Source organism: Pyxicephalus adspersus, chromosome 1, assembly GCF_032062135.1.
Source record: "Pyxicephalus adspersus chromosome 1, UCB_Pads_2.0, whole genome shotgun sequence".
In the NCBI taxonomy this organism is placed as follows: Eukaryota; Metazoa; Chordata; class Amphibia; order Anura; family Pyxicephalidae; genus Pyxicephalus; species Pyxicephalus adspersus.
In genome coordinates, this window is record NC_092858.1 from 68,517,573 (window position 1) to 68,543,297 (window position 25,725).

The 25,725-nt window shown below is 36.8% G+C and overlaps 2 protein-coding genes across 8 annotated transcripts in view; one reads left to right on the top strand and one right to left on the bottom strand.

Moving 5' to 3' along the window:
- The first annotated feature begins 15 nt into the window (after nucleotides 1–15).
- Nucleotides 16–7,308, top strand: UNC50 (unc-50 inner nuclear membrane RNA binding protein). Its single transcript, XM_072413154.1, has 6 exons — nucleotides 16–133; nucleotides 3,124–3,436; nucleotides 4,069–4,189; nucleotides 4,522–4,661; nucleotides 6,073–6,171; nucleotides 7,075–7,308. The coding sequence occupies exons 2-6, from the start codon at nucleotides 3,157–3,159 to the stop codon at nucleotides 7,209–7,211; spliced, it is 777 nt and encodes a 258-aa protein (XP_072269255.1). The 5' UTR covers nucleotides 16–133; nucleotides 3,124–3,156; the 3' UTR covers nucleotides 7,212–7,308.
- Nucleotides 7,309–9,269: 1,961 nt separating this feature from the next.
- MGAT4A (alpha-1,3-mannosyl-glycoprotein 4-beta-N-acetylglucosaminyltransferase A) overlaps nucleotides 9,270–25,725 on the bottom strand; it is a 49,917-nt gene continuing 33,461 nt past the window's right edge. For all 7 annotated transcript variants that reach the window (XM_072413206.1, XM_072413199.1, XM_072413191.1 and 4 more), the window contains 10 exons: nucleotides 23,968–24,081; nucleotides 23,285–23,360; nucleotides 22,957–23,071; nucleotides 19,790–19,920; nucleotides 18,758–18,865; nucleotides 17,701–17,894; nucleotides 14,037–14,115; nucleotides 13,166–13,232; nucleotides 12,891–13,003; nucleotides 9,270–12,804 (listed from right to left, as the gene is read on the bottom strand). In XM_072413206.1, the coding sequence (XP_072269307.1) occupies nucleotides 12,775–12,804; nucleotides 12,891–13,003; nucleotides 13,166–13,232; nucleotides 14,037–14,115; nucleotides 17,701–17,894; nucleotides 18,758–18,865; nucleotides 19,790–19,920; nucleotides 22,957–23,071; nucleotides 23,285–23,360; nucleotides 23,968–24,081 (1,027 nt within the window). In that variant the 3' untranslated portion in view covers nucleotides 9,270–12,774. The remainder of the gene's footprint in view (nucleotides 12,805–12,890; nucleotides 13,004–13,165; nucleotides 13,233–14,036; nucleotides 14,116–17,700; nucleotides 17,895–18,757; nucleotides 18,866–19,789; nucleotides 19,921–22,956; nucleotides 23,072–23,284; nucleotides 23,361–23,967; nucleotides 24,082–25,725) is intronic.

Consider the following 25,725-nt stretch of genomic DNA (forward strand, 5'->3'; position numbering starts at 1 on the left):
AATGCAGGGGGAGGACTACATTTCCCGAGAGTACTAGCGGCTGCGGACACTTCCGCGTGCTGTGACGTCTGTAGGCGCTACGTGTTCTGGGCTGTGTTACCGGAAGGCGCTGCTGAGTGTTGGAGCTACATAGGTGAGAAGGGGAGATGATGGGTCGCTGGCTGTGATTTGTACACATGGAGGGCTCTGAGGAGATTCTTCAGTCTGTTTATTGTTATTGAGAGAGCCATGGCTGCCTATTAGACTGATCCAAGCTGTCAGGTTTATGCTGCACTGGGTTGGTTGCTATAAACATTGGACATTTTGCTTCATGTGTTCAGGGTGGGCCCCTGTGTTTTATTGCACCTAGGTAAAAATATCAGAATCCATTCCTCACAGACCCTGTGGCCCCTTACATTTTGCTTCTCCCCCCGTGCACTTTGGTTCCTTCCAGTGACCCCCATGTGACCACAGGGCACAGTAATGGTAGAGGGGGTCACCAGAAAGCAGCACAGTGTGTGGGTGGGTGGTGCAGGAATCTGACACTTTTTCAGTGTAAAGATTCTTCAGGTGTAGATACTGCACAGTGGCAGGAATGGCTGGCTGGTGGTGTTAGTGTACTGTGGGTTTCTGTAAAAGGCACCTATCACAAGAGGACTGGCCACAAATCTGAGTCCACCTGTGCCTAGACTACAGAAAGATAACAACAAGCAGCCAAGCCATCATTTACCTCTCAAGATGTTTTATCTGTGAAGATCTGAAGACCACAACAAACATTCTAGAGTTGGGTTACCATTGGTTTCTAACAACTTGGAAACACCAGCTAGTTGTTTACAATAATGACAACCTGCAAAGATTGTGTTTTCTAAGAATTAAACTTGTGTTAGGAACTTTGTGAATGGATTTCTCTACAGTGCCTAGGGATACAGAGGTGAATGATGGCCTAGTGCTTGTTCAGATTACATCAGTACTTTAGTGTGCATTGTCGGGGGTCAGGTTCACGTTAACTCAAAGCAATAGTGTACTGGATCAGTATCGGAATGGTAAGGGGCAGGTTGGTTCCCCAAAGCTTACAATCTTTGAGTAATATTTTTTTTTTTATTGTCCTTGTCATATTGAACACATTTTCCTTTATTTCTTTCCCCCGAGATGTAACAGGAAGTGAGCGGAGATTTCTCTTTTACACTTTCCCCCAGGGATCTAACCCTTCTGCATTCTAGCTAAGACAAAAGAAAACAGATATATAAACTTTAATAAATGCTGACACTATTTTAAAACGTGTTTACAGCATGCTTGTTCTAAAGCTGTTAAATAAAAACTAATAACATCAGACACTGCCTGACAACTAGCAGAAAAAAGCCAGAAATGCCACACTTCTTAAAGTGCAACTAAACTCCATCATACTCTCCTATCAGAGGTCAGGGCACAGCCATCCTCTTCCTTCATCTCTTCCTAGATGCCATCTTTGGACATCTTCATTGGCCAGAATGACATAGCTTTTTACATTTCCATGGTGTGATCCCGCAGGTAAGAAGGATTTTTGCAGAAGGGACCTCGCCTGTCCTTTTCTGCAAGAATGACCTGCCTGATCCCAAATTTTTATAAAGTGGAATGCTCGTTCAGCTTTAACCCTTTAATGACTAGTGTACTTTAACCACCCTAGGGGCTGTTAGCTGAAGAAACAAATAAACAGAATACAGGTGTACAGTAGCAACAAAATACTAGAATTTCTTGTGATTCATTTACCTGCGACGTACACTCCACAGCTTTGTATGCTTTTCAGTGATTTGTGGTCAGCTTTTCTATAGACAAATATACAATTGGAACCTCTGGAGTGTACATGTATTGCTTCTATGTCCTGTTTGTTAAACCATCCTTGACTATTCTGTGTCTCTTCTTGTGTTTATTAGTATATACAATGTTATTTTTTAACATCAATAAACCTGTGATACTCTCTCCTCATTCTATCTACCTAACAATCCGTAGTATTTCAGTTCTAGTTGGGGGTCTGATGCGTTGAATCACAGTTTTCTAATGATGCAGTTTAACAATTTCTGTCTGTTGTAGTATTTTCTGTAGGAGAGTTGGTTTCCTACATCATGACTATAGCAGTTGTGGAAAAGTAGAGATCCCATCAGTAAAGTCCCCCAGTAGGAAACTTTAACTCCACACTTTAAGTCCAAGTGATAAATGTCAGCTTTAGGTGAACCTACTCTTTCTAGAGACTCTGACCCTGGGCACATTCTGCCATAGTGACTAATATTGAATTGGTTCTATCAGTATTGTCTTTGAATATATCAGAGTGTATTTACAATGTTTGGTCAGTGTGAGGAGCACACATTTTATTTTTATATCCTGTACAGTTAGTCCCCGGGTTACATACTGTGTATGTAAGTCGGAACAGGTACATTATTTTATTAAATGCAATTAGAACAGATGTTTGTCCCAAAATAGTATTAGGCAGTGAGGTGTCAGTTACTGTATAAAATCCTCACTGTCAGTTAATCACAAACAAGCAAGAAAAAAATCTTTATGGAGCCTAGACATTCATTACCTTCTGGAGCAAGCAGTGCTTTGATATGCAAAAAAAAAACAAATGCAGAGTTTGTCTTGGTCATTAAAGAGTTACAAGATGTAGCAGAAGAGATCAGTCCCCTAAGATCACCCACAACCTCAGCTGTGTTTAGCAAAATCTTTCTTCTGCAAGTCATGAAACTGCCCTTCTTCCCCCTTAAAGCTTCTGTTCCTATCCAAGAGTCGCCCTTATATCGGATGTCCTTAACTCGGGGACTACACCATGTGTACAACGAATAGTCACTGGTAAATGATCAGATGCAGACTTTTGCTGTTAAATACTCTTAACAACAAGTACATGATTTTTGTCTATTAGTTTAGTGCATAGGTTTGGAATTTGTGATACCATGCAGGGAATACTATTTAAAAATTTTCCTAGTATTTGGAGAATTCTGGGATAACCCAGAGAGGCAGCCTGGCCTTTAGATTCTTTTCAGTATATAAGTAATACATCTAGCCCTCTCACTGTGACATAAATGGACTTTGAGGCTCATTGTTGAATGCTTATATCATGATAAAATGAAATAAATGTAAATGGTAACTAACTGATTTTAACATTGTTTGATTTAGGCTTTATGTGAGACCATCAATTCACAGCACAAAATGCTGCCCACCACGTCTGTGAATTCCCGGTCACAGAGCAATGGCAACCTCAGCTCTCGGGATGCAGCAAGACACACTGCTGGGGCCAAGAGGTACAAGTATCTGCGAAGACTGCTTCACTTCAGGCACATGGACTTTGAATTTGCCCTCTGGCAGATGCTTTATCTTATCACCTCACCTCAGAAAGTCTACAGAAATTTCCAGTACCGGAAACAAACCAAAGACCAGTGGGCAAGAGATGATCCAGCATTCCTGGTTATTTTAAGCATGTGGTTGTGCAGTAAGTGATACACATTGGTTTCATACAGCAGTCTTTGAAAGGAGTTTCCTGTCAGGGGTATTTGGCGGGGTTGGATATTTCCAGCTCTTTGTTGTCCACCCATGATTATACTGGTGTTAAAAGTGTCTTTTCTCTGCAGCAAATCGCTAATTACACAGCTAAAATACATATGTTGTCCATTTCTGCCTAGCAAGAGATCTGTATTTCTGTTCATACAGTACTGGCAGGGCAGGAGACCTGATTTTCCTCTGCTGAAGTTAAGTGACACACATAGGTCCTCTCCTTTCCTTGTCCTGTGACTGCCAGTGAAGAAGCAGACTGATGAGTTCATCTCTCTGTCTCTCTGCTTTCCTATCCTATCATAATGCCCCAGCACAAGAATACTACACACACCAAATACAAGTCGATACACCTGTCCTATTTAGGTCCCTGTCCTTTTCAACACTTAGCTGATGTGGAGTGCAGTTTTAGCTAATCTAAATCTTTATTATAAGCCTTTACAATTGTGGCTGATGTTTTCTTTATTTTATAAGAAAATGTTTTTGAGTCAAGATGTGGGTGAAACTCAGAAACCACAGACTTGTAAATACACTGTACAAAATGTGTAAACTTTGCTTGTTTTTCTCTTCTAGTTTCCACATTAATGTTTGGAGTTGTGCTACAAATGGGATTTTTTGAGACACTGAAACTTTTTCTTTGGATCGTGTTTATTGACTGTGTCGGTGTTGGCTTACTTATTTCAACTCTTATGTGGTATGTTATTCACTGTTGTACTACAAATGTATGCAATACAGTATACAATATTGAAGTATTTATCATTTAGGTGATATCCTAATGCTGCTGCTTTAATAAGATTTGTATAATGTTCACACCTTGTACATTGAACTCTTGTTGTCAGTCAGATGTCATCTGTATGTGTGTACATATTGCAGTACATTCCCTTACACGTAGTGGGCTCATGGAGAGTCTACTACATTCTGAGCAATCCACCAAAAAACTGGTGCACTGTTTAGTTTTATATTACTAGTTATTGATGATGTGGTTCATTTGTGGTAAACGTATGTTTCTGTGTGTTTATATTACAGGTTCATTTCCAACAAGTACATGGTAAAACATCAAGGAAGAGACTGTGATGTGGAATGGGGCTATTCTTTTGACGTGCACTTAAATGCTTTCTACCCACTTCTGGTTATTCTGCATTTTATCCAGTTGTTTTTTATAAAATGTAAGAAAGATATCTAGAACATCTCATGTATAGTTTATTTCAGTGTTTCGATCAAAAGTGAAAAGCAATGTGATCTATCTGCTGTTCAAAGTTAGGGAAAAACATTCATCTTAACTGGAGCCTATTTTTTCCTAGAATAGTAAACATTTTATTTCTAAGGATTATTCATGATTCTTAAAGAAAGAGTAAATTAGAGTAGAAATGTGGGGGCTGCCATTGCTTTTCTGTCCTTCTAAATATACCAGTTCCTTATTAACCTGAGTTTTGAATTTGCTGTAACTTTATTGCTAGCATGCTTGTTCCAGGACATTGACCCATAAAATAGGCTAGAAATGGCCTTTTAAAATGGAGCTCAGTAATAACAGCCTCCATATCTCTCGTCTGTTATAGTTTGTTTTTTAGATCTCATACCTCAAACAACCAAATGTCACTCACATCCTCCTAACAAAAGGGTAAATTATATACCAGGCATATAGATGTTTCTGTCTCGTCTATCCAGTACTGGGCAGTATTCCAATCTAGCGGTTATGCAGCCCATATGCTATCCATTGCCCCTGTACATGGTCTGGCATAGCTAGCTGGCATGGAAGGATAACTGCTATCTCTGCTGAGCCTAGGTATGGTCCTGGCCATTATTCTTCACAAAAGTTAAGGATGCGTGTTAAATGGAATATGTGTTGTAGAGCATTAGGTAGACTGCACAGAAAGTCATCTCTGTATCTGAAGTCAGGATAGCCATTTATACTTTTTATTAGGTACAGAATTTGTGTTTGGGTTTTAGTTATCCTAAAGATAACTATTATTTTATTTTTGTTATTAACCAGATCAAATTTTTATAATTAATTTTATTTACCTAAAGTGTGTTTGTTGCAGCATTGATTGGTAGTCAGAGACCATGTGACATAGATTGGGAGCTGGGGAAAAGCAACTAACAATAAATATCTAATTTGATAATGCTGGCCCGATTCCTGTAAATGACCCTATGGCTTTGGAATGTAGTAAAACATTTGCTTTCAAATGACAGCCAAACTAACATTTTCAGCAAGAGCATCTCTATTAAACAATAAAAGTTCTAGTTCCTGCAGGATTTGGGCTTCTTTTCATACACAAAACCTGATTATATTCCCCTTTCCCAATGGTGTTTTTTTATGCATGTTTGTGGATACATAGCTCAAGCTATCTATCTTATCTATCTATCTATCTATCTATCTATCTATCTATCTATCTATCTATCTATCGTACTTACCTTTATAAAACTTGTGTACAGCACTGTTTTAAGTACATCACTGTGTTATATGTTGGCGCTATGTAAATACACTTTACCAATAATAACATTAAAACCTAAATAGCTGCAAGGGACTAGAGAATGTAGAATGTTCTTATTGTCAATGACCTCCCTCTTGTTTTTCAGTTGTCATTTCAGATTACTTTATTGGATACTTTCTGGGGAACACATTCTGGCTGATTGCGATTGGGTATTACATCTATATAACATTCCTTGGATATAATGGTAAGCTATATCATTGTATACATTGTTTAGAAATCCAAATCTTGACAATAATGTGGCATTGGAAACTATTTTACCCATTTTAGTTGTATTGTCATATTATAATTTTGTATTGTCCTATATAATTGTCATATTATTTTTACATGCTAAAAATGGTAGAGTAAAATTAAACATTAACGGGATTATTTCCAAAACTGGGGATACTATTATTCCTAATTGCAATGGATACATTTCTATTCAAATATAGTACCAATTAGCAGACCTCTTGAATCTTTATTGATGTTTATAGACCTCTCCTGAGCATAACTACCCAAAGGTACACAAGGAAATAGAGTTCCGTACACCTAGGTTTAGTTAAAGTCGGTAAATTAGATTTTAGCCTAGCACATTTAAAAAACTTGAGCCCCGTTTTTCTATTGACATTTGTTTAAACCAAAAGAAAAGTTCTAAAGATTACACTGATTTTAAATGTAAAACCTAATGACTCTAAATGCTACCAATATACACTCCAATGAGATTATTAGTAAATATGGGTTAATAGCTGTGGTGTTGTGAAAGTACAGTGACCATGTAAGCAGTTTCAATTCATGTTATTGTAGAACCTGAGTGTACCTGAATTTCACTTGGTATCAGCCTCTTTATCCAGCAAAGTTTAGACTAACTGTGGGGTGAGGTACTACAGACCAGTCAGTTACCTGGAGTTTTTGAATGGTAATGCATCTTCTTTTGTATAAAATGTAGTGATGCCATGCAACTTTCTAGTTGTTCCCAGATACAATATTTGCCCTGTAAAACTAGCTGTACACTATTTAATCTCCTTTAGATTTACTAAAACTATTCAAAGAAATTACACACTTCTCCATAAAGATCAGTTTTTACTCTAATCCTCTTCCTTTTCTTTTGCAGCGCTGCCATTTTTGAAAAACACAGTTATTCTTCTCTACCCGTTTGCAGTCCTGATACTGCTCTATGTCCTGTCATTGGCCCTAGGATGGAACTTCACAAGAATGCTCTCTGATTTCTACAAATTTAGAGTGAACTAATCCATTTTGTGGTCTGCATTGTTTGTGTTTATTTGTATAAATTGTAAATATCTTTTTGTTGTAGAATACAGTATGGGTAAAAACTGATTTAACAAAATCCTCACGTGTCTTTCATTTTATGTTTTAAGTAATTTGCCAAAGAGGAATCTGTTGGAAGTGTGGGGATGGCCATTGCCAACTAAGCCAAGCATGCTTGTTCTGGGTGTGTAACTCAGCTGCAAGTAAAGAGAAAGAATAGCAGCTCCACTGCTAGGAAACGTAAGAACAAGTAAACAGCTGCAGTTTTATGTTTATCCCCCAGTCCTTTTGAATTGCAGTATCCACACTTTCATTTTGGATTCCTGGAATGATATACATCTAAATTGTCAAAACAGAGGATGTGTTTGAGCATTGATATGTTCTTTATATATTGAAATGTTTCAGAAGTACAGCAACGCTTGAATGTTTACAAGAAAACACGAACACTTGTTGTAACTTCAAGTTAGTATACCGCTCAGTATTTTGATATAATTTAGGAGATTACAGATTGCACTGCAAGTGAACATATGCCAGTTTTTTAATTAGCTCCTTGATGAAACGCCCTATTCAAAAAGGCAAAGGAAGAATGAGTGGCATCTAACAGTAACCATGTATAACGCCAAGAAAAACTACACTTCATTCTAAACACAGATTCGTCTTGGCCAATTGAGTTGCTTTTATTTCCCACAGCACTATGCAAATTATTCTAATTCAACTATGAAAAATCGTCCTGCAATATAGTACAAGTACACTGCATACTTTTGTACAGTAAATCATGGTTTTCTCCTTTGTTTGCTAATATTTTTAATAAAGCCTTTATTTCTCATAAGCACAATGATTTTCATAAACAATGAAGTTAGATTCATATGTAACCCTATTGTGTATAGCCAGTGTTATACCATGTATGCAGATATAAATATATTTATTGTCAAGTGTGAACAGCTGAGAGATGAGGTGCTGATATTTCTGTGCAAATTTAGTTAAAGAGGATCTAAACTCCAGAAGCTGTGCCCCCTCCACCCCCCCAAAAAACGCATACAGAGAGCAAAGGACCAGTCATCATTATTGCCGGTAGTCTCCCTGCAGCTGATTTTTCTAATATTGACTTACAATGCCTTATGTGCAGTGTATCTGTGTGTGGGTGGCCATCTTAGTAAAAGGCAGCTTTCCTCCCGTAAGTAAAACAGCAAAAAGCAAAATATTATAAATTCAAAACCTCTAAAAATGTGCTGTCAGAAGCAGTAGTACCTTAGTTTTACATGCAGATATGTTATGTATTTACCGGTATATAGTGATAACATATGCTGTGCAGAGTCTAAGATGACCTAAACATATATTTTATATAAAAGTACATAAATATGTTCCAAGATGGGAAAATGCATGGTTTTCAGGGTACTACTAATATTATATAATATCTTTAAATTGTTCCTAAAAAAACAACAAAACTTAAATAAAAACAACAAAACTTTTTTGAGCTTAAATTCAAAGCAAGACATTGCACCACCTTTTTTTTTTAATGTACCCTAAACTTTCATCTTATTTACACTGAAAGTTCATTTGGGCTGTCATTCTGTCCAGACAGGAATTGCAATTTGGAACTGAAGGTGCATATTTGAGGCCCTTATCCTCATCCAAGATATAGAGTACATCTTTGTTTCATTGACCTGGACCAAGTATGCAGTGTTTTCCCAGGCCCCTTTACCTGGGCGCACCACCCAAAATTTTTCAGTAACAACCTGGCTTATTTTGGTGGTTACAGAAATGTTGGATCACAATACAGAAGACACTGGACAGTTGTGGCATAATACAAAGACAATGGAAAAATGGGACATACCAAGAGGGTATGCATGAAGAAAGTTGGAACAAAGTATAGGTGGGCGGTAGAAAGCTGACTGACTTCAGCGGGTTACTTGATTTCCTGGGTCTTGCCCACTCTTTGGCCACTTAAGCTTATTTCAGGCCTGGGACTCGTTGAATATAAGTTAATGGACATGCATGCTTTAAAATGATATGATAAAAAAACAAGCCATACAAAAATACTTACTGAATAGGTATTCCTCTTTTATAGTGCTTTGTTAGCATACATATGTATATACAAATCGCTTCCAAATTGGCTTCTTGTCAATAGCATGTATTTATAAGAGGCATAGTTCATTTATTTTACCATACAACATAGAATATTAGCTGCCACAGATTAAACTGCATGTGAATACAAGAAAATTAATGATAAAGTAAAGACATGAAATCATATTTGATCTGCATAGCTAAAACTGATGACTCCAACCACAGCAAAAATGGATCAGTACTAAAAAAAGGGTCAGGTTGTTCAGTACAATGAGTAGATGAGACAAATAAACCAATTTTTGTGCTCAAATTACTTTTTTTTTTAGAAATGTTTAAATATTTTTAAAACAATTAGCTAATGCAAATTAAATTCCAAGCACAGTTTCATCTGAGGAATGTTTCAGATACTCCTGTGCATTTGTTCATTTATACCATCTGTGCAGTTTCTTATATTCTTCTTGCATATAGAGATGTTGGCACATCAAGAATCAGAAAGTACAACCTGTGCTCACAAGATGTCTTTATACAGAGCTGAAATACGTTTTCCCCCAGACAACTAAAGTCATTACTTTGTTTCCTAATTGCCTGGCTTTTTTGCACACCTTATATCATTTTCTTAATGGGTACATCACATAAAACCCATGTCAAAATGTTTCAAATTCACAAGTTCACAATTCTTTCGCTGCCTAGAATCATCAGGGAAACAATCTAGATATTTATCAAGAAGTCATATTATTATCTTAGTCCTATATTAACAGCATGGAGAATATTATAGGTCATATTGGCAGTAACTAGGTGGACAAAGCTAAGCCACTCAAAGGGCACTTATACACAGATGTTTTAAGTGTAAACATCATGCAGTATGATTTCAGGACCACTAAGATAACTAATAATGTTACGGTCCCTTCAGAACTTCAGTGCTAACGTGTAGTATATCACACATTTGCATGCATCCATATTATGAAAGAGGTGCCAATACAAGGCAATGGGCCAAGGAAGGTAAACCCAATACATGACACTGGGGCTGGAGGAACATTGATTGAGCCTGCTCTAACACCTACAGTAGGACACAAAAACTGTCTTAGGGTGAAGATTCAACAATAATATGCATTGATCATAAGAGACACACATAATTCAGTAGTATTTGCACTCCTTTCAAGAATAGTTTTCCAACTTGTATCTACAACATACACTAGGTATGAAGTGGAGCCTAGCAACATTTCAGTTTGTCTGTGAAAGTATACATTTATCCAGGTCATTGTATATCTAGTGGCAGTTAGTCACATTCAACCGGATTTGTTCATCTAATGTTGAAGAGGCTTGTGTGGTCTATGGGAATCTATTCTGCCAAATGCAAAACCTGATCACTATTTATGTATTGGTTTCAACATTCCCACAAGTCTTTTTACCCAACTTCTACGTGCATTAGCGGAAAGTATCTCTAAACATACCAGCAACATTAGAGCTTGATTTTGTACACTGTAAAAAAATATTTGTACCGAGACCAGTAGCTATGAGGCTTAATACATATGCACAGTCAGTGCCTTACTACAAAAGCATTGCTAGAGAAAGCAGCAGCCTGGCAGCTTCCTATATGTGTATCGGCAGAAAGCATTCCTATAGAAACCTGCAGGCCTGCAGCTTTGTATATGTATGCTGGCAGAAAGCATATTTATACAGATGAGCAGCCTTAGTGCATATGCATTGACAGAAAATATGTCTACACAGACTAGCAGTATACTAGCTTGACATTTGCAAACTGGCAGGAAGCATGGCGGGAAGCATGTCTATAGAGACCACCAGCCTTTCAGCACAATACATTTACAGTACACCTACAGCAGCCTGGGATCTTGTTACATGTAAATTGTCAGGAAGCATCTCTTTATAGACCTGCAAGCATGGGGCTTACTATATGCATGGTACATGTGCATTAACAGAAAGCATGGTAGTACAGACCAGCAGCATCACAGCTAAATATATGGACAGTGAACAAAACAGTAAGAAAAAAACAAAAAGAAGAATTTCCATGAAGACAAGCAGCCTTCCAGGTTGTCATAAATGCACTGACAAAAAGCATGTCTAATGAAGCCGGCAGTCTTGGAGCCTGCTATGGGTACACTGGCAGAAAGCACATCTATAGAGACCAGCAGCCATGGAGTTTGCTTGGTGTAGGCTGGCGAAAAGGGTATATATATGTACATATACACACAACCTCTTTATATTGACCAGCAGCAGCTTTGTATCTTGCTATTTAGCTCATTATTACAATTATTCCCAAATACTTTTTTTTTCAGCTGAGCAAATGGTTTACTTGTTTTTCTGGTTCTGTGACAAGAAAGTGGCTTGGGATAAACACGTTCAGAAGTTTATTTAGGTCCATTTACCAATAAGATTATGAAATAGCATCAATTTTGTTTTTCCCCCCCCAAAATAAAAACATACATAATAAAAAGGAGTAGCATCAGTAGGCGTTAAAAAGTAGACTGCAAATAACATGAGTTTTCCTCTAGACAATCAATGCTTACATCATATATACAAACAGATGTGACAACAAAATACATAGGAAATCTATAATTAATAATTAAAACATTTTACAGCACACAAATATGTTCTCTTAAATATATTAGCTGGCTGTTTGTATATATTTATATAATTTTATAGATTTATTTCCCTGATTATCTACAAAATACAAATTAGTAAAACAAAAAATAGACTTTTTTTCCCCATTACATCTCACACACAATTTTTAGATGTTTTAGATGTGATATGTCTATAAGCCATCATACTAATTCATTCAGTAAATATTTATAGTATACTACACCTGCTTATAAAATGCCATGAAAGTGTCTGCAGGTAAGGCAACCCGTGGCCTATCAGCTGTGGCCTTTGGCTGGCAAAGCATGCTGGGAACTTTAATAATGCCACAACTGGAGGTCCCCTTGATTACCTTGTAATTTATTGTGTCAGAAAGAAAAAGCCCTCCACCCACACCTGTGACATGGCATGATTGGGCATAGGATTTATAGCAAATATATAATAAAAGCCTTGTTTGTTAGTTTTGCCCACAGCAACCAATCAGATTCAGCCATTTATTATCTCATCTCATGAGATGATAAAAGAAGAATCACATGACATGAGCAACCCAGACATAAAAAATAAACAAGGCATTCTGTGTACTAATGGAATGTACATTGACTTGTCCACACTGTAAGTGATTTAATGGCAATGTAAAAGCTCTATGGTGAAAATTATGGTTGCTTCTTTTAGGTAAGTATTTTTTTCGTTTTTTCATTTTTTTAACACAAAATGGATAGATACAATCTTTTAGCTACAGCAGGTTCCACAGAGGTAGAATTGAAAAGAAACACACAAGAATGGAATTAAGGTGCATGCACGTGTCTTTATCAGGCAGTGATAATGAAGGGGTGGGAGGCCACCCTTGAAATGTCTTTAAACAAGTTCCTCTTCCGACACCCACACATCAGTCATTCTGGATCTTCTTTATGTGGATCTAGAACGAACAGAAAAATAACAATGAAACACAAGCAAATTGAGGGAAGGGTAATAGTAGGTGGTCAGCCTTATGTTGCCACTAACCTCATTAAGAATTATCCACACGGCTGAATTCTGTTGGACTGACAGCCGGAACGCTGCAATTGGGTTTAGATTGGGATCTACCAGTCCTTCTGCAACCCCATCTTCAATTTTACCTAGTAATTACATCAAATTGTGATCAAATTACCCTTGACAGATAAAACATTAGAACATGCATTTCTGCAGGTACTGTATATATTGGACTTTACTTTCTGTACAGTTGGCAATGGTTGTCATCACAAAAGAAGAAAAAAAAAGGTTAGAAAACAAAAACTCACCTATTCGGAGGAATCCATCAGACAGAAGCTTGTCTTTGGCATACTTTCTTAATTCCAAAATGTCTTTCTAAAACAAGAAACATGACTATAGTTTACATACAATAACAACAATCTGATACATGTCAACTGACAAGTTCATGGAACCCCAATTTAAACTTTTAATAGGTTGCAGACATCTTATGTTTTATGTACATCCTAAAAAATATGCCCTGTCCTTCTCCCCCACTTTGTGCTTCTACAGGCAGAATTGTAGCTTCTGCTGTCAAAGCATTTAAACAAAGATTGTAATACTCCTTTTTTAAAACTTTTTATTAATTTAAAAATGAAAGGTGTGACTTTTGATCTTATAACGTCAGTCAAAGCTGAACTCAACACAAATCAAAAGAACAAGTTAATATTTTATTATTATTAAATACATTATTACCCGTATAGAAACTAGTAAATATTCACAATACATGGTATCTGGAGAGGATGATTAAAACATATTCCCTACTGCATTTGGTCTCAATACAATGCTTCTGACACATTTAACGGATACAGTCCACTTCCTCAGGGAATAAAGAGACAAAGAAATGGCGGACGGCCACTCTCATCTCCACCTTCTACCTTGTAAGCATGGCATCTGGACCCATGGGGATCCTCGGCACAGGAGAACGCAATCTTGTGAGGAAAATGTCAAACAAGTGACCTAACACACTGGTGTCAGCCTCTGAGTTGAAAAAAGGTTTTTTTATTTTAAAGAAATGTGTTCTAACCCTTACCCACTCTATAAAGAGGTGCACCGGAGTTCCAATAACCAAAATGACCCATATGTAATCACAGTGATTTGTAAAACAAATAGGCACGGACTGATGGCCAGAGTTAGCTGTACCTGGTAAGGTAACACTTCCACTGTTGTGTTTATTAGCAAGTCACCAGGGTGTTCAGGATTGCCACTCCGAATAAGATACCTACGATGAAAAATAACGACACCAATGAAACTGGATAAATACAAATCTGTCCACTCAATTTACTAGAGGCTTGAATAAATGTAGAAATGTTCTATTTAAATGTTGAAAACAATCACTTGTCCAAATATACCAATACATATGTGGTAATATTGTACATATGAGAAAGTGCAGTGAGTGCGGCTTATCCCTAAAATCTGGTCCCTGGTATCACAGCGAGGCTGTTTAAAGTATAAAAAAAAAATGTGCTGTAGAACTTACTGTTCGGTGTTCTCCCCTGCCCCCTTTTGCCTGGGAGCACTACCCGGAACACTTTGTAATCGCCTGGCTGTTTTTGGGTGGTTACTGAAAAAGTTGGGTCACTATACAGGGGCACTGCACAGTTGGGGCATAATACAAAGACAATGGAAAAATGAGAATTACTAAGGGGGCGGACATTAGAAAGTTGGAACTAAGTACAGGGGGCAGTGGAAAGCTGAAAGAATTATAGGGGGTTACTGGATTCCTATGGGAACAACAAATGGGAGCACTAAATTTGTCATGTGTTCCCTCACCTACAGCTTCTTAACACCCAGATGATAACATTGAAACTGAAATTTCTGGGGAGAACACTGCTGTATGTACTCAAATATAAACCAAGATGCCTAACTTTACTTGAGAAATGGGAAAACTACCACTGACTCAAACCTATGGCACAAAATGCAGCCATCACTGCTAACATTCAAAACAAAGGAACTGCCAAAATTGTATAATTGTGTGGAATTGTTTAAATTTTAAAAAGGGGGGGGGGGATTAAAATCATATCGACTCAATCTATCTGTTTCAGTCAGTTTACCCCCCCCCCCCTTCCCATTTTTACGAATGACATTATTTTGCAGTTTTGCGGTATGATGGGTGACTTGCTCTTACTCTTTTTGCATTACTGTTGGTCACTAGTTGATGGCAGTGTGTTCTTATGTAAAATGTGGAACAAACTGCACTTGTCTTTGCAAGTGTTTTTTTTATTTTTTTTTTTTTACACATTTTTTTTTTGGGGTTCACTGCGCAATTTACTAGTGTTAAAAAATAAACCAAAAATCGTATTTATTGGCATTTTGAGGGCAAAGAGTCTATTTTTTACTCAGGTATATACAGTATGTTCTTTACATCTTTTGGATACCTAACATTACCCACTGTCTGGGTAAACAATGAGTACATGAGCCAAACTGCAGCTCCTTAATCAAGCAAAATCAATTTCATGCTCAAAAGAGGGCTAGCCACATTCATTGGGAGGAAAATAGCAGATTCCTATGGTAATATGCATATTGCGGTGCAGCATTTTTATTAAACCTAATTTCATTTCTCCCAATAAGCACAATAAGACTAATTGCAGTTCTATAATAAAAGTACAATCTATTCCTATAGAAGAGTTGCATAGCCACTTTTACTGGAAATAAAAGATCAGGTGCCTATGCTAATATACACAGCAATATAAACGACGTTCACTAAATCAAATTACATTTCTCTTCAATACGCTCCAGCTAATATTATTTCTACTCAGTATTAAACTAATGACAGTTGGTTTGCTGCAAAAAATAAATTATCTGGCAGAGCTGTGTGCTTCTGATCTGTGCAGCTGCTGAAGTAATTGCATATTTTAATCATATAAAATTATAGAGGGATCCATCTTGTGCTTTAATTTATATAAGCAGTTCAGATTGCGTCATCCTGAACAATAGCTATACAAATGCACTTAAATTTATAATCCTGCATAATATTTGGTTTATGCAAACAAAGGGTTTGTCTTTCTCTGGCATATATGAAACAAAAGATTAAATTAAACATGGCCAATCTGCGGGCCTTTATTCAATCTTCCCGGACTGTCGAATTGCCAAAAAAAAAAAAAAAAGACAAATAAGTCTTCCAAGCAAACCATATTTTACCATGACATTTATGGGGAGTAGTTTGATTGAAGGTTTAACCCAATCAGACATTGTGTATGTTCCATACACCAGAAGATGCAGATGAGATCATGACAAGATTTATTTGCCAGCATCTATGCAAATTAAATATGTTTTTTTGCCTTTAAACCAGAAATGGCAATACAATTGTAAGTGCACTAATTTGAACCAATGGGCCTGATGTATTAAAGCTTTTTAAAACTGAAGAAGATAACTATCATGAGGGAACCTTGGTGATTTAGCAAACTTGGAATTATTGTGCTCCAGAATTCAAACCTTTTGCCAAATAGCAAATTATTTTAGAAATCAATTCCATCACCCAGGTTCTCCCATGATAGTTATCTTCTTCAGTTTTATAGACTTCTAAATTTACTACAGTACAGGTGCCCAGCTGCAAATCTATTTGGTCACCACCCCCAATCACGGCAACTTCTGAAGATTTTAGATTTATAGATATATATATAAATATATATATACTAAATCTTTCAGTCTTCATTTGAGTAATTGGACCTCTTTCTTCTCTTGTTTGTCTGGTGGTAGATGGGTCCTCAATCAATGCTGCCAACAATGTCACCACATATTGATATGGTAGCACCCCTGCAGAAATCAGGGGGTTTTGATGATGCACCCCCAGTAGGAGCTCATTGTTTGGATCACAGCAAGTGGACTGAATGACACATGGCATCAGTCAACAATTTAATACCAGATGCTAAATTAGAAAGCAGATAAATTTACAAGCAGCGAGTCTGCTGGGGACAGAACAGGAGATTGAATGAGTACTACAGTTGTAGTACTTCTACTAAAAGTTGTATTTAGTATTTTATCTTTGTATGAATTTTGGAAACTCCAACAAAAACAGGCCACTCTCCAATTACTGCTTGTCATCATACGCTGCTACAGTTTTCCATCCCTCCCACCCCCTCCAACACACACACTTATTTATATTACTATAAAAACATTTACTTTTACAATTAAAATTTTACTTTCACTATACTTGTAAGGAAAGTGGCTAACACCTAGACTGGTGAAGTGAAGCCCAAGAGGGGTGATTTAATTCATACCCTTGCCAATCATTCGTTTGTAGCCCTTTAGAACAGTGGTTGCCAACCTTTTTTGGACCTACAGACCACTAAACTCAGGGGCTCCGGATCACGCATGGGCGGAAAGCCGTGTGTCACTCAAAGGGGAAGAATCCCCTTTGAGAACACTCTCCCATTGCAGGTCTGATGCCTGCGATAGAAGAGTGGACGGGTTGTGTCCAGAGACAAAGCTCTGGCCAGTGCGCCCCTCCCAGCAGGGTCCTTCTTCTGACTCATTCTCCTGATTGGTGGCCATGGACCACTAAACTTTTCTCGCAGACCACTGGCTGGCGACCCCTGTTTTAGAAGACAAGTTCAAAGCTGGACTACCTTTTCTACAGCAGCACTGGAACTCCGGGTTCAAACCAAATTTTTTCTTAGTAGAGCTTTCTTTGGCGTTCCAAAGCATACAAGATAAAAGTGTTGTAGTTGGACCATTAAGCAATGGCCCGATCTTACATGTTCTACTTGGATACAATCATATATACCCTGTACATGGATTACCTTAATATCCTTTCACCATAATAGCAATAGCATTCACTATGATAACATGTAGTATAAATCCTAACCTTTCTACATATACTGGTTTATCAAACTTGAATAAGACGTAGTCTCCAGCAATGGGAGTGATTGCCCAGAAGAAGTCCTCTCCCAAGTAGGTCTTCTCTAGAGTGTGGCCTTGATATACTTTCAAAGACGTAGAGACTTCAGCTGGTGGATTCACATGAATTTTATGTAGCAATGGTTTCAAGAAATCTTTATCCTAAGTAGGAAACAGAACAGACGATGTTTTAAAAAATCAATTAGATGGACAGGTTGTTAAGAAAATACATCAGTTGCTTTCCATTAAGTTGGCTACTGTCCATTTAACAGTAATGGCTGTCCATGGTAATTTGAAATGACTGGAAAATCTGAGATAGATGAAGTTGGCCTTAAAAGTGTCAGTGCATGCAAAACTTTGCTTGTTGTTGACAGAATAAAGTTTCAGGTTTCTGTGATACTGAAACTGTCATAAAAACAGAAATAAATTAGGAAATCTGGTGTTATTCATAATGTAGAACAGATAAACTAAACTAAAGTAAACATCACCCCCTAACATCTGTATTGATTTATTGTCTTTAATCAGGCAAAAATAATGGGGTCCCCCCATAGCAAGAAATGAATGGTTTTTCTGGGTATTTTCTCCCTCCTAAGCAGAAATTAGTTGGATAGGGGTTTAAACCCTTTCTTATTCAAGAATGAATTTGGCTGCACATACACATTTCCGGCAGCTTATGCTGTACTTTTTTGTATATTAATCTTTATTTTTCCCATGGATGACAATCCTTTGGCTAAACTGTAGACATTTGTATACAGCCCAGGATAATGTATGTGTTAAACCTTCCCACCCTATTTATACATTCATAGCGGAGCAGGGAGCCAGGAATTATAAGCACATCACAGTGTAACTGCACAAGATCATGATGCATTTATGTTTTCCAAAGATTAAAATACCACGCTGCAAAGATTTAAATACCATGCTATGAATATCATTTCTATTTTCAGGGTGTAAACTCTACCCATCTTAATTTTTTTCTCCTCTGCCGTACATGGGAGGATGAGTGAGGAAAAAGTGCTATAACTTACTGTAAGTTTCTGTATCTTTCCTGCTAAGGAGGAGTGCAGTCCCACATGCTGGAACAAAGATGGCCGGAAACGGATTCGAAGATTGGACTTCTGCCTATCACAATGTTTCTTAATGAGGAAAAGCAGAATAAGTCAGTGAATACAATTACCCTTTATCAGTACTAAATACAAATGTTAATTTATGAATACAAAAAATGTCATCATGTTCATATATAATTTCTAGGATCTGGCACAAAAATTATATATATATTTTCAGTATATTATATCCAGTTATTATTGGATAATAAGCTTTAATTGGCACTTTAAAATACCATATCTAAACAGAACACAACATATTACACAATTGGATAAAGTTTCACTAATTGAGACAATGAAAAAATGATTTATGATAAGTGCAATCATAGGTAAATGCTGCCAAGACCATATTGAGTAAATGAAAGATGACATCACCCAACACACATTGCCACTATGAACAGTCCATGTATGACCATAATGACAACACACGTTCACTTAAGGAGAGGTACTTGTTAAAAAATTACTATTTACTTACTGGGCTACTCATACACAAACTAATGGTAAAAGAGGCTGACAATTTAAATCTAGCATCATTCTACCTAGGAATAATGTGAAGTGTTTTTCTTTAGGCTGTTATTCATCAGACAAGCAATCTAATCTGACAATAAAAATAGTCATGCAAAAAGAACAACGCTATATAATACGCAAGAATTTCCTGCAACTGGAAGAATGTATACAATTTTAAAAAATAAATGACATATAAAACATTCAACAAATGCTGGTGCTGGTGTGAAAAGCATAAGAATTTATGCTTATATATTTATAGACAATTTAAAGACCAACATAAGAGAAATTATAGTCTTTAGGTCTTTCCGAGTAAAAACATCTCATTGACAGTCCGCATTGACTTGGAAAAACCCATAATAATCTTGTGTTTTCCAGAATTCAGTCTTCAAAGACTTCAGAAACTGTAACTGCACAGAAAAGAAAAATAAATATTGCAATACCACTACTTACTGCGTCTTTTTCTGGGTTGCAGACTTTAACCCATAATATATGATCCAGGAGCCAATCAATAGGCTTCTCCTTATAGAACATAAAAATGAACTCAACAATGAGTGTTATATCCGGTGCTTGGAACATTTTCCCTGAAATGAAAACACATAATGCAATGTCATAGATCTGATACACATAATGTACATCAAATCCCATTGAATGCTCTATATTGTTTTATGCATGAGCTGGGGAACATTCAACAGAAAACCTCTTGATATCAAAATCAGCCAAAGATCTGTGTTTCTGATTATTCAGATTGTAAACTTTTTTGTTTTATTTCATACTGACCTCATTCTCAGAAGGCAGAGATAAATCAGGAATAGTTCACAGCCTACTGCTACCTACAACTGGAAGATGAACTGCCATATGGTCTGATGAATAACCATGTAGATAGAATCAGAAAATATTACTGTATAATAACCATCTCTGTGAGATGCTGCCATACTATTTATGTTATCTGATAAATGGTATATATTTAACTGACCTAATGAATCAAGTTACTTGATTCTGCAGTTTAGGATTTGATCTACACTAGATTCCCTAAACATTGTTGGTATGTGAACAGAAACAGGACAAATGTCTGCCCAGAAGATAGTAGGCAAGGTATTACAACCAGCTACTAAATTAGTCAGGGGCTGCAGTAATCTAGAACAGACTGAAGATCACTGCTCTAAATACTTAATTCACATATCTGGTAATAAAATGATTTTTAGTTTGTCAGGTCAGGGTGTTTGTTGTTCTAGGAGGGAGTATAAAAAGTATATACAGTAGTAATTTTCTATGCACAATCCAAAGACAGTTAAAAATGTTGCTCAACAGTTTTCAGGGTGACGTTCCACCAAAAGCCATTCCACAGTCTGATAAGAAACGCCCAAGCATTCTTAAAAGGACAATAGGATGGCAGGTAGTGGAAAAATTTGGTTAAGGTTGTGGATTCTGGGAAATTAATGTCTTTTATTACTTACCTATGTATTTATGGCTAAACCCGTTGGGATTCTTGTTTTTCATCCACCATTACGGCCATAGTGTTCTCCCAAGCTGGGTGGTTACTGAAAAGTGCCGGGTGGGGAGCACAGCTAAAAAGGTGCTAAAGAGAAAACTGCACCAGGTTCTAAATTGTTTACAGCACCATATTTTCTTCACATATATTCTCAAAGGACAACTTTATTACTGGGGCCACCATGCTTATGGCTTACCCAAAGGAATAAATGGGACTGCAGTATGAAGGTACACAGTCACAGTCAGGTACACAGAAGATGAAAATAAGAAGTAGACAAGGGTGCATGTATTTGGTTTGGAGGTTGTTATTTGACAACTTCACCATAGGTAAAGCTTTTAATCCCCATACAATACATACAAAATGCAATAAGCTTATGCGTTTCTCTTATTTCACAATTGATGGTAATGCTGCTTTGCATACAATACAGTACACAAAACACATGACAGAATGCATGTCTAATAAAATTGAAAAAAGAAGATTACTCTTATGTTGGAAACAGGCGATCCAGTGTGCACACGGACCACCAAGTGAGGCTACAGGGGAAAATATCTATTAGAATTTATTTTACAGCTCAGCCCTATTCATTTTCTTTTACTTTATAAAGAACAAACATATACTGATAACTCAGAAACATTTGCATGCCCTTGGAAGGCTTACAGACCCATATCCCTGACACACACATAAATTCTACTAATATCTTTTGGGGTGTGGAAATAAAACCACAGCACCCAGAGGAAAAATGTAATTTCTACACAAACCTGGACCCAAGTTCTGCAAGGACATAGTGCTATCCATAAAGTAATCTCAGGATATTAAAAAAAAAGTTTGTTTCCACCATGGGAATAACATTCAAAGCACACTTTCAAATCGCAATTTACATAAAAACAAACATAACTAGCCATTTGGATAAGATTAGACCAGGGGCTGAATAACAGAACATCTGTGTGCACTGCATGAAACCCAATCACGTGATATGTGGGCTGCTGCTGTAAGCCATCAAGCAGTGCTTTTTAACTCCAAACAAACAGCAGATTGCTTTATGGTTTATACACTGCACTTATATATGCACATGCATATAAACTATTCTTCTGCCGTACCAAAAGGGACTTTTGTCAGTCATAACTTCAGAAACACAGTTAAACAAAAAACATTAAAACAAATATTTAGGTCTAAGGAAAGGAGATAAAGCCATGCCTTTCATGGGTCTCATTTTTGATTCTCCTGCGTAAGCAATTCCCAGAAAAGAGATGTAAATTACCTGAGCAAAACCACTAAAGAGTCAATTAAAAGCAACCATGCTGCAGATGTGACCAGCGTCACTAATGGTAATAAATGAATGTTCCTATAGATGGACTCTCCATGAATATTTATCTGTCTAGATCAGCGTTTCTCAACTAGGGTTCCTCCAGAGGTTGCTAGGGGTTCCATGAGCTAAGAGCAATTTGTTGCCACTGATACCAATGTTCTTTTTGGAGATCAGTAATGGTGACTTTCTTTCCAATGGCCAGTACTATAGAAAAAAAAAAACATTCTTCCCACTGACCACTTCACTAATGTACTATAAATCATGGGTATAGTAATTATAGGAGGGGTTCCCTGAAGACCTGAACATTATATCAAGGGTTGCTATATGTTAAAATCATCGAGAAAGGCTGATCCAAACACGATCATTGATATCCATACCACAATTTGCTTACCAAGCTGTATACAGGTACTTGTATACAGTGGTACACAAAAAGGTTCTGCATTTAAAATCATGGAAGCTGATGCCACAGTTCTCAGTTTAAACTAATGTTACCCAATTACTTCCAATGTAAAAATCTGCTTACTATAATACCAACTGCCTATGTTCTGGCTTGAGCAACCTTCAAATATCAAATCTTCAAAACCTGATCTTTTAAATGGTCTGTGGAAACTGGTTGGAAATTTACAAAATGAATCCATGGGAACAGAAAGGGAAGGATATGCAAAGATTCAGTAGCAGTATTACCTGGAATAGCTCATTGATATTGCTATCACTATACTGGTAGAATATGTTATAATATGTTATATGTTACTAATATTTTAGCTAGTCACTTTGCTTAGCCACAGGTAAAATGTAGTAGCCGGTGAACTTCACCTTCCTTACCAATAAATCCCAACTGGGAAAACTCCAAGATCATCCAGTCTTCTGAAGATAACTGAAGTGCAAAGTTCTTGATAGTACTGAAGTAATTCTGTTTGGCAACAATATCATCTTCAAGCTGAATGAGAAAATGAAAATGAAAAAGGCAATGACACAAGTTTGGAAAGTGAGCACTAAAGTGACCTGAGGATTTCTGCATATTTAAAGAGCTTCTGTACACATAAGTGCACACACATATACAAAAAGGAGGAGAAAAGCGGATTACCGTTACACTTTCTAAATTTCTATATTCCAGTTAACATTATATCTTATGATGTAAACAGAAAATTACCTGAATGTAATAAATACCCTTCCGCTGAGCATACATCATAAGAAAGCAATAGTCTAAATTCTGTTTGGTTCTCCATCTGAAAAATAATAGCATATATTTGCTTCAAATTCATTTTAAAAATCTAAATATTATTATACAAAGAATAATCATGTAATAATGTAGGGGTGACTTTAAAAGTTATATATTTTTTTAACTGACCTCCAGGGAAACTGTTCAATACACAAGTAAAAGTCATTATGAAGAAGCTGTTTTATGTCACACTTACAGGTCTGGTCTTTACCATATTTTGTAAGTGCATAGTAAAAAAAAAAGAAGAAGCAGCAGCAAACAGATGAGCTCATTATTATCAGCAGAACTAATTATCTTTGTGCTGCTTCTCCCCAAGGACTACCACAAAAAGGGAGATACAGAATTCAAACAGTGCTTAAACAAAAAAAAAAAAATACATAAACAAAAATGAACAACTATAACAATGTATTGTTGAATACAAAGCAACATTATTATAAAGGGGTTTCACTTTAAAGTAAATATGTATACATAATAAAATATGTGCTGACTAAAAATATATACTACATCTACCCATTAAATGTTAAACTATCTTCATAACTTGTACAACACAGAAGGAAAGAATGAGAAGCTTTTACAAAGCTCCACTGGAGTAATGTGTATTTGCTATGACATACCTGACTCTCTCCTTTGAATCTCCAAAGGTTTCCTTTAAATTTGTCAAGTCTGGATAATAGGCAGCAGGAGGAGAGATTACTTCTACTAAACCAGAGCCAATTTCTACAGAGAATCTAATTAAAAGGATAAAATCAAAATTATTGACAGAATATGGTGCTATAGGTGCTGCCTGTCTAAGCCCAATATCAAAGAAAAAAAGGTCAATCCACAAAGCAAAGATCTCAATCTCTCAAGAAATTAAATAAAAGACAATCCTATTACCATTCAGCAAAATAAAAGCTAATTTTGGAAACAAGCAGCCTTTTATTATTCAGATGGTTTCAGATCAGTTTTACAAAAGTTTTGAAAGTTGTATATATTGTTCATGATCACCATTAGCATATGGAATTTGAATTTTAACCTATGTACACAAATTAGGTGATTGTATCCCAAGACAGTCATGACAATGGCGAAAATCTAGCATAAGTACAGCAGATTCCCCCGAAGCCATTTATCAATCTGCTGTGACAGCTTTACTTTCCTATGGAGTAAAGAATGGCAGCGAGCCAATAGCTCATCCTTTCTACTCCCCTATCCGAAAAACAGTACAATGCTATATGTACAGCACTCCTATTTCATGCAAGAATTAATTACATACAAGAATTAATTCTACAGTTGCCATATTTCAGCGCCACTCTAAATCTAACTAGTCGTTATCTGGTTGCTGGCCACAAATACATGATATTGTAGAAATATAGTCCTATATTATTATAGAAGATGCTGTTTAAATCAATTTAACCACAGTTAAAATTAATATTAGAGAGGAGTACAAAAAGAAAAATCTGATTGGCTGCAGAGGACAACAAGACGAGTTCTCGTCAGACATTTCTACACCTCTATTGTACCTAACTAGCATTAATATAAAACCAGCACGGGTAAATATTTCCTATCTGTGTTTAATAGGAAAGCAGAAAATGTCAGTGACTTAATTTGAGCTAGTTTGTAGTTACGGAAGGCATAGATTTTCCAGCAGCAATATAAATGTCACAGCACATGAAGGAAGACTAGAAGGAAAGGAATCCCATAGATGTTTTCTTTCCCGTAAGCAACACTGTAACAAAGCTACTACAGCTACCAGCCAAAGAAGACATAAGCATTAAAGATCTCTGTGAAATACAGCAGGCTAAAAATAACCACAGAGGCTTCCAATAAACTGAATAGCAACAATATAAGCTGAAGAAATGCTGCAATATATCTGCCATTTTACAAAAAGCACAATGGTGCAGAGCTCTGTTCCCTGAGGACCATGGATTCTCCAGCACAGCAGCACAGACTCTTAATATCCTTCAAATAACCTTTCACCTCAGGCCTATGTGAGATACTCCGTCCAACAAAAGAGCACATTGATGTGGCCTGGAGCCGCTCTTTGCCCCTATCCATCTGAAGTCTGTCTCTTAGTCATGCCTGTAACACACTACAGTGGATGAGTTGTATTTTTTTTTCAAGATGACATTTCGGTAAATAAAGGGAAAAAAGTCATTATGGGAGAGACATTAGTATTAGGAAGAGGTCTCCAGCCTGTTTCATCCTGGGGCCACATTTTCATGCAGCACAGTGCTTCAGCCTGATACTACACTGGTCTAAAGTATATTTGATCCCAGAAACAATTGTGTACTACGTTGCAGGTTACCAGTGCTTAGATGTGGGGGCTGGAATTTTTCCTTACCAATAACATTGTTGGCAAGTACAAAATATTGTGTTGATCTTGGCAGAATTTC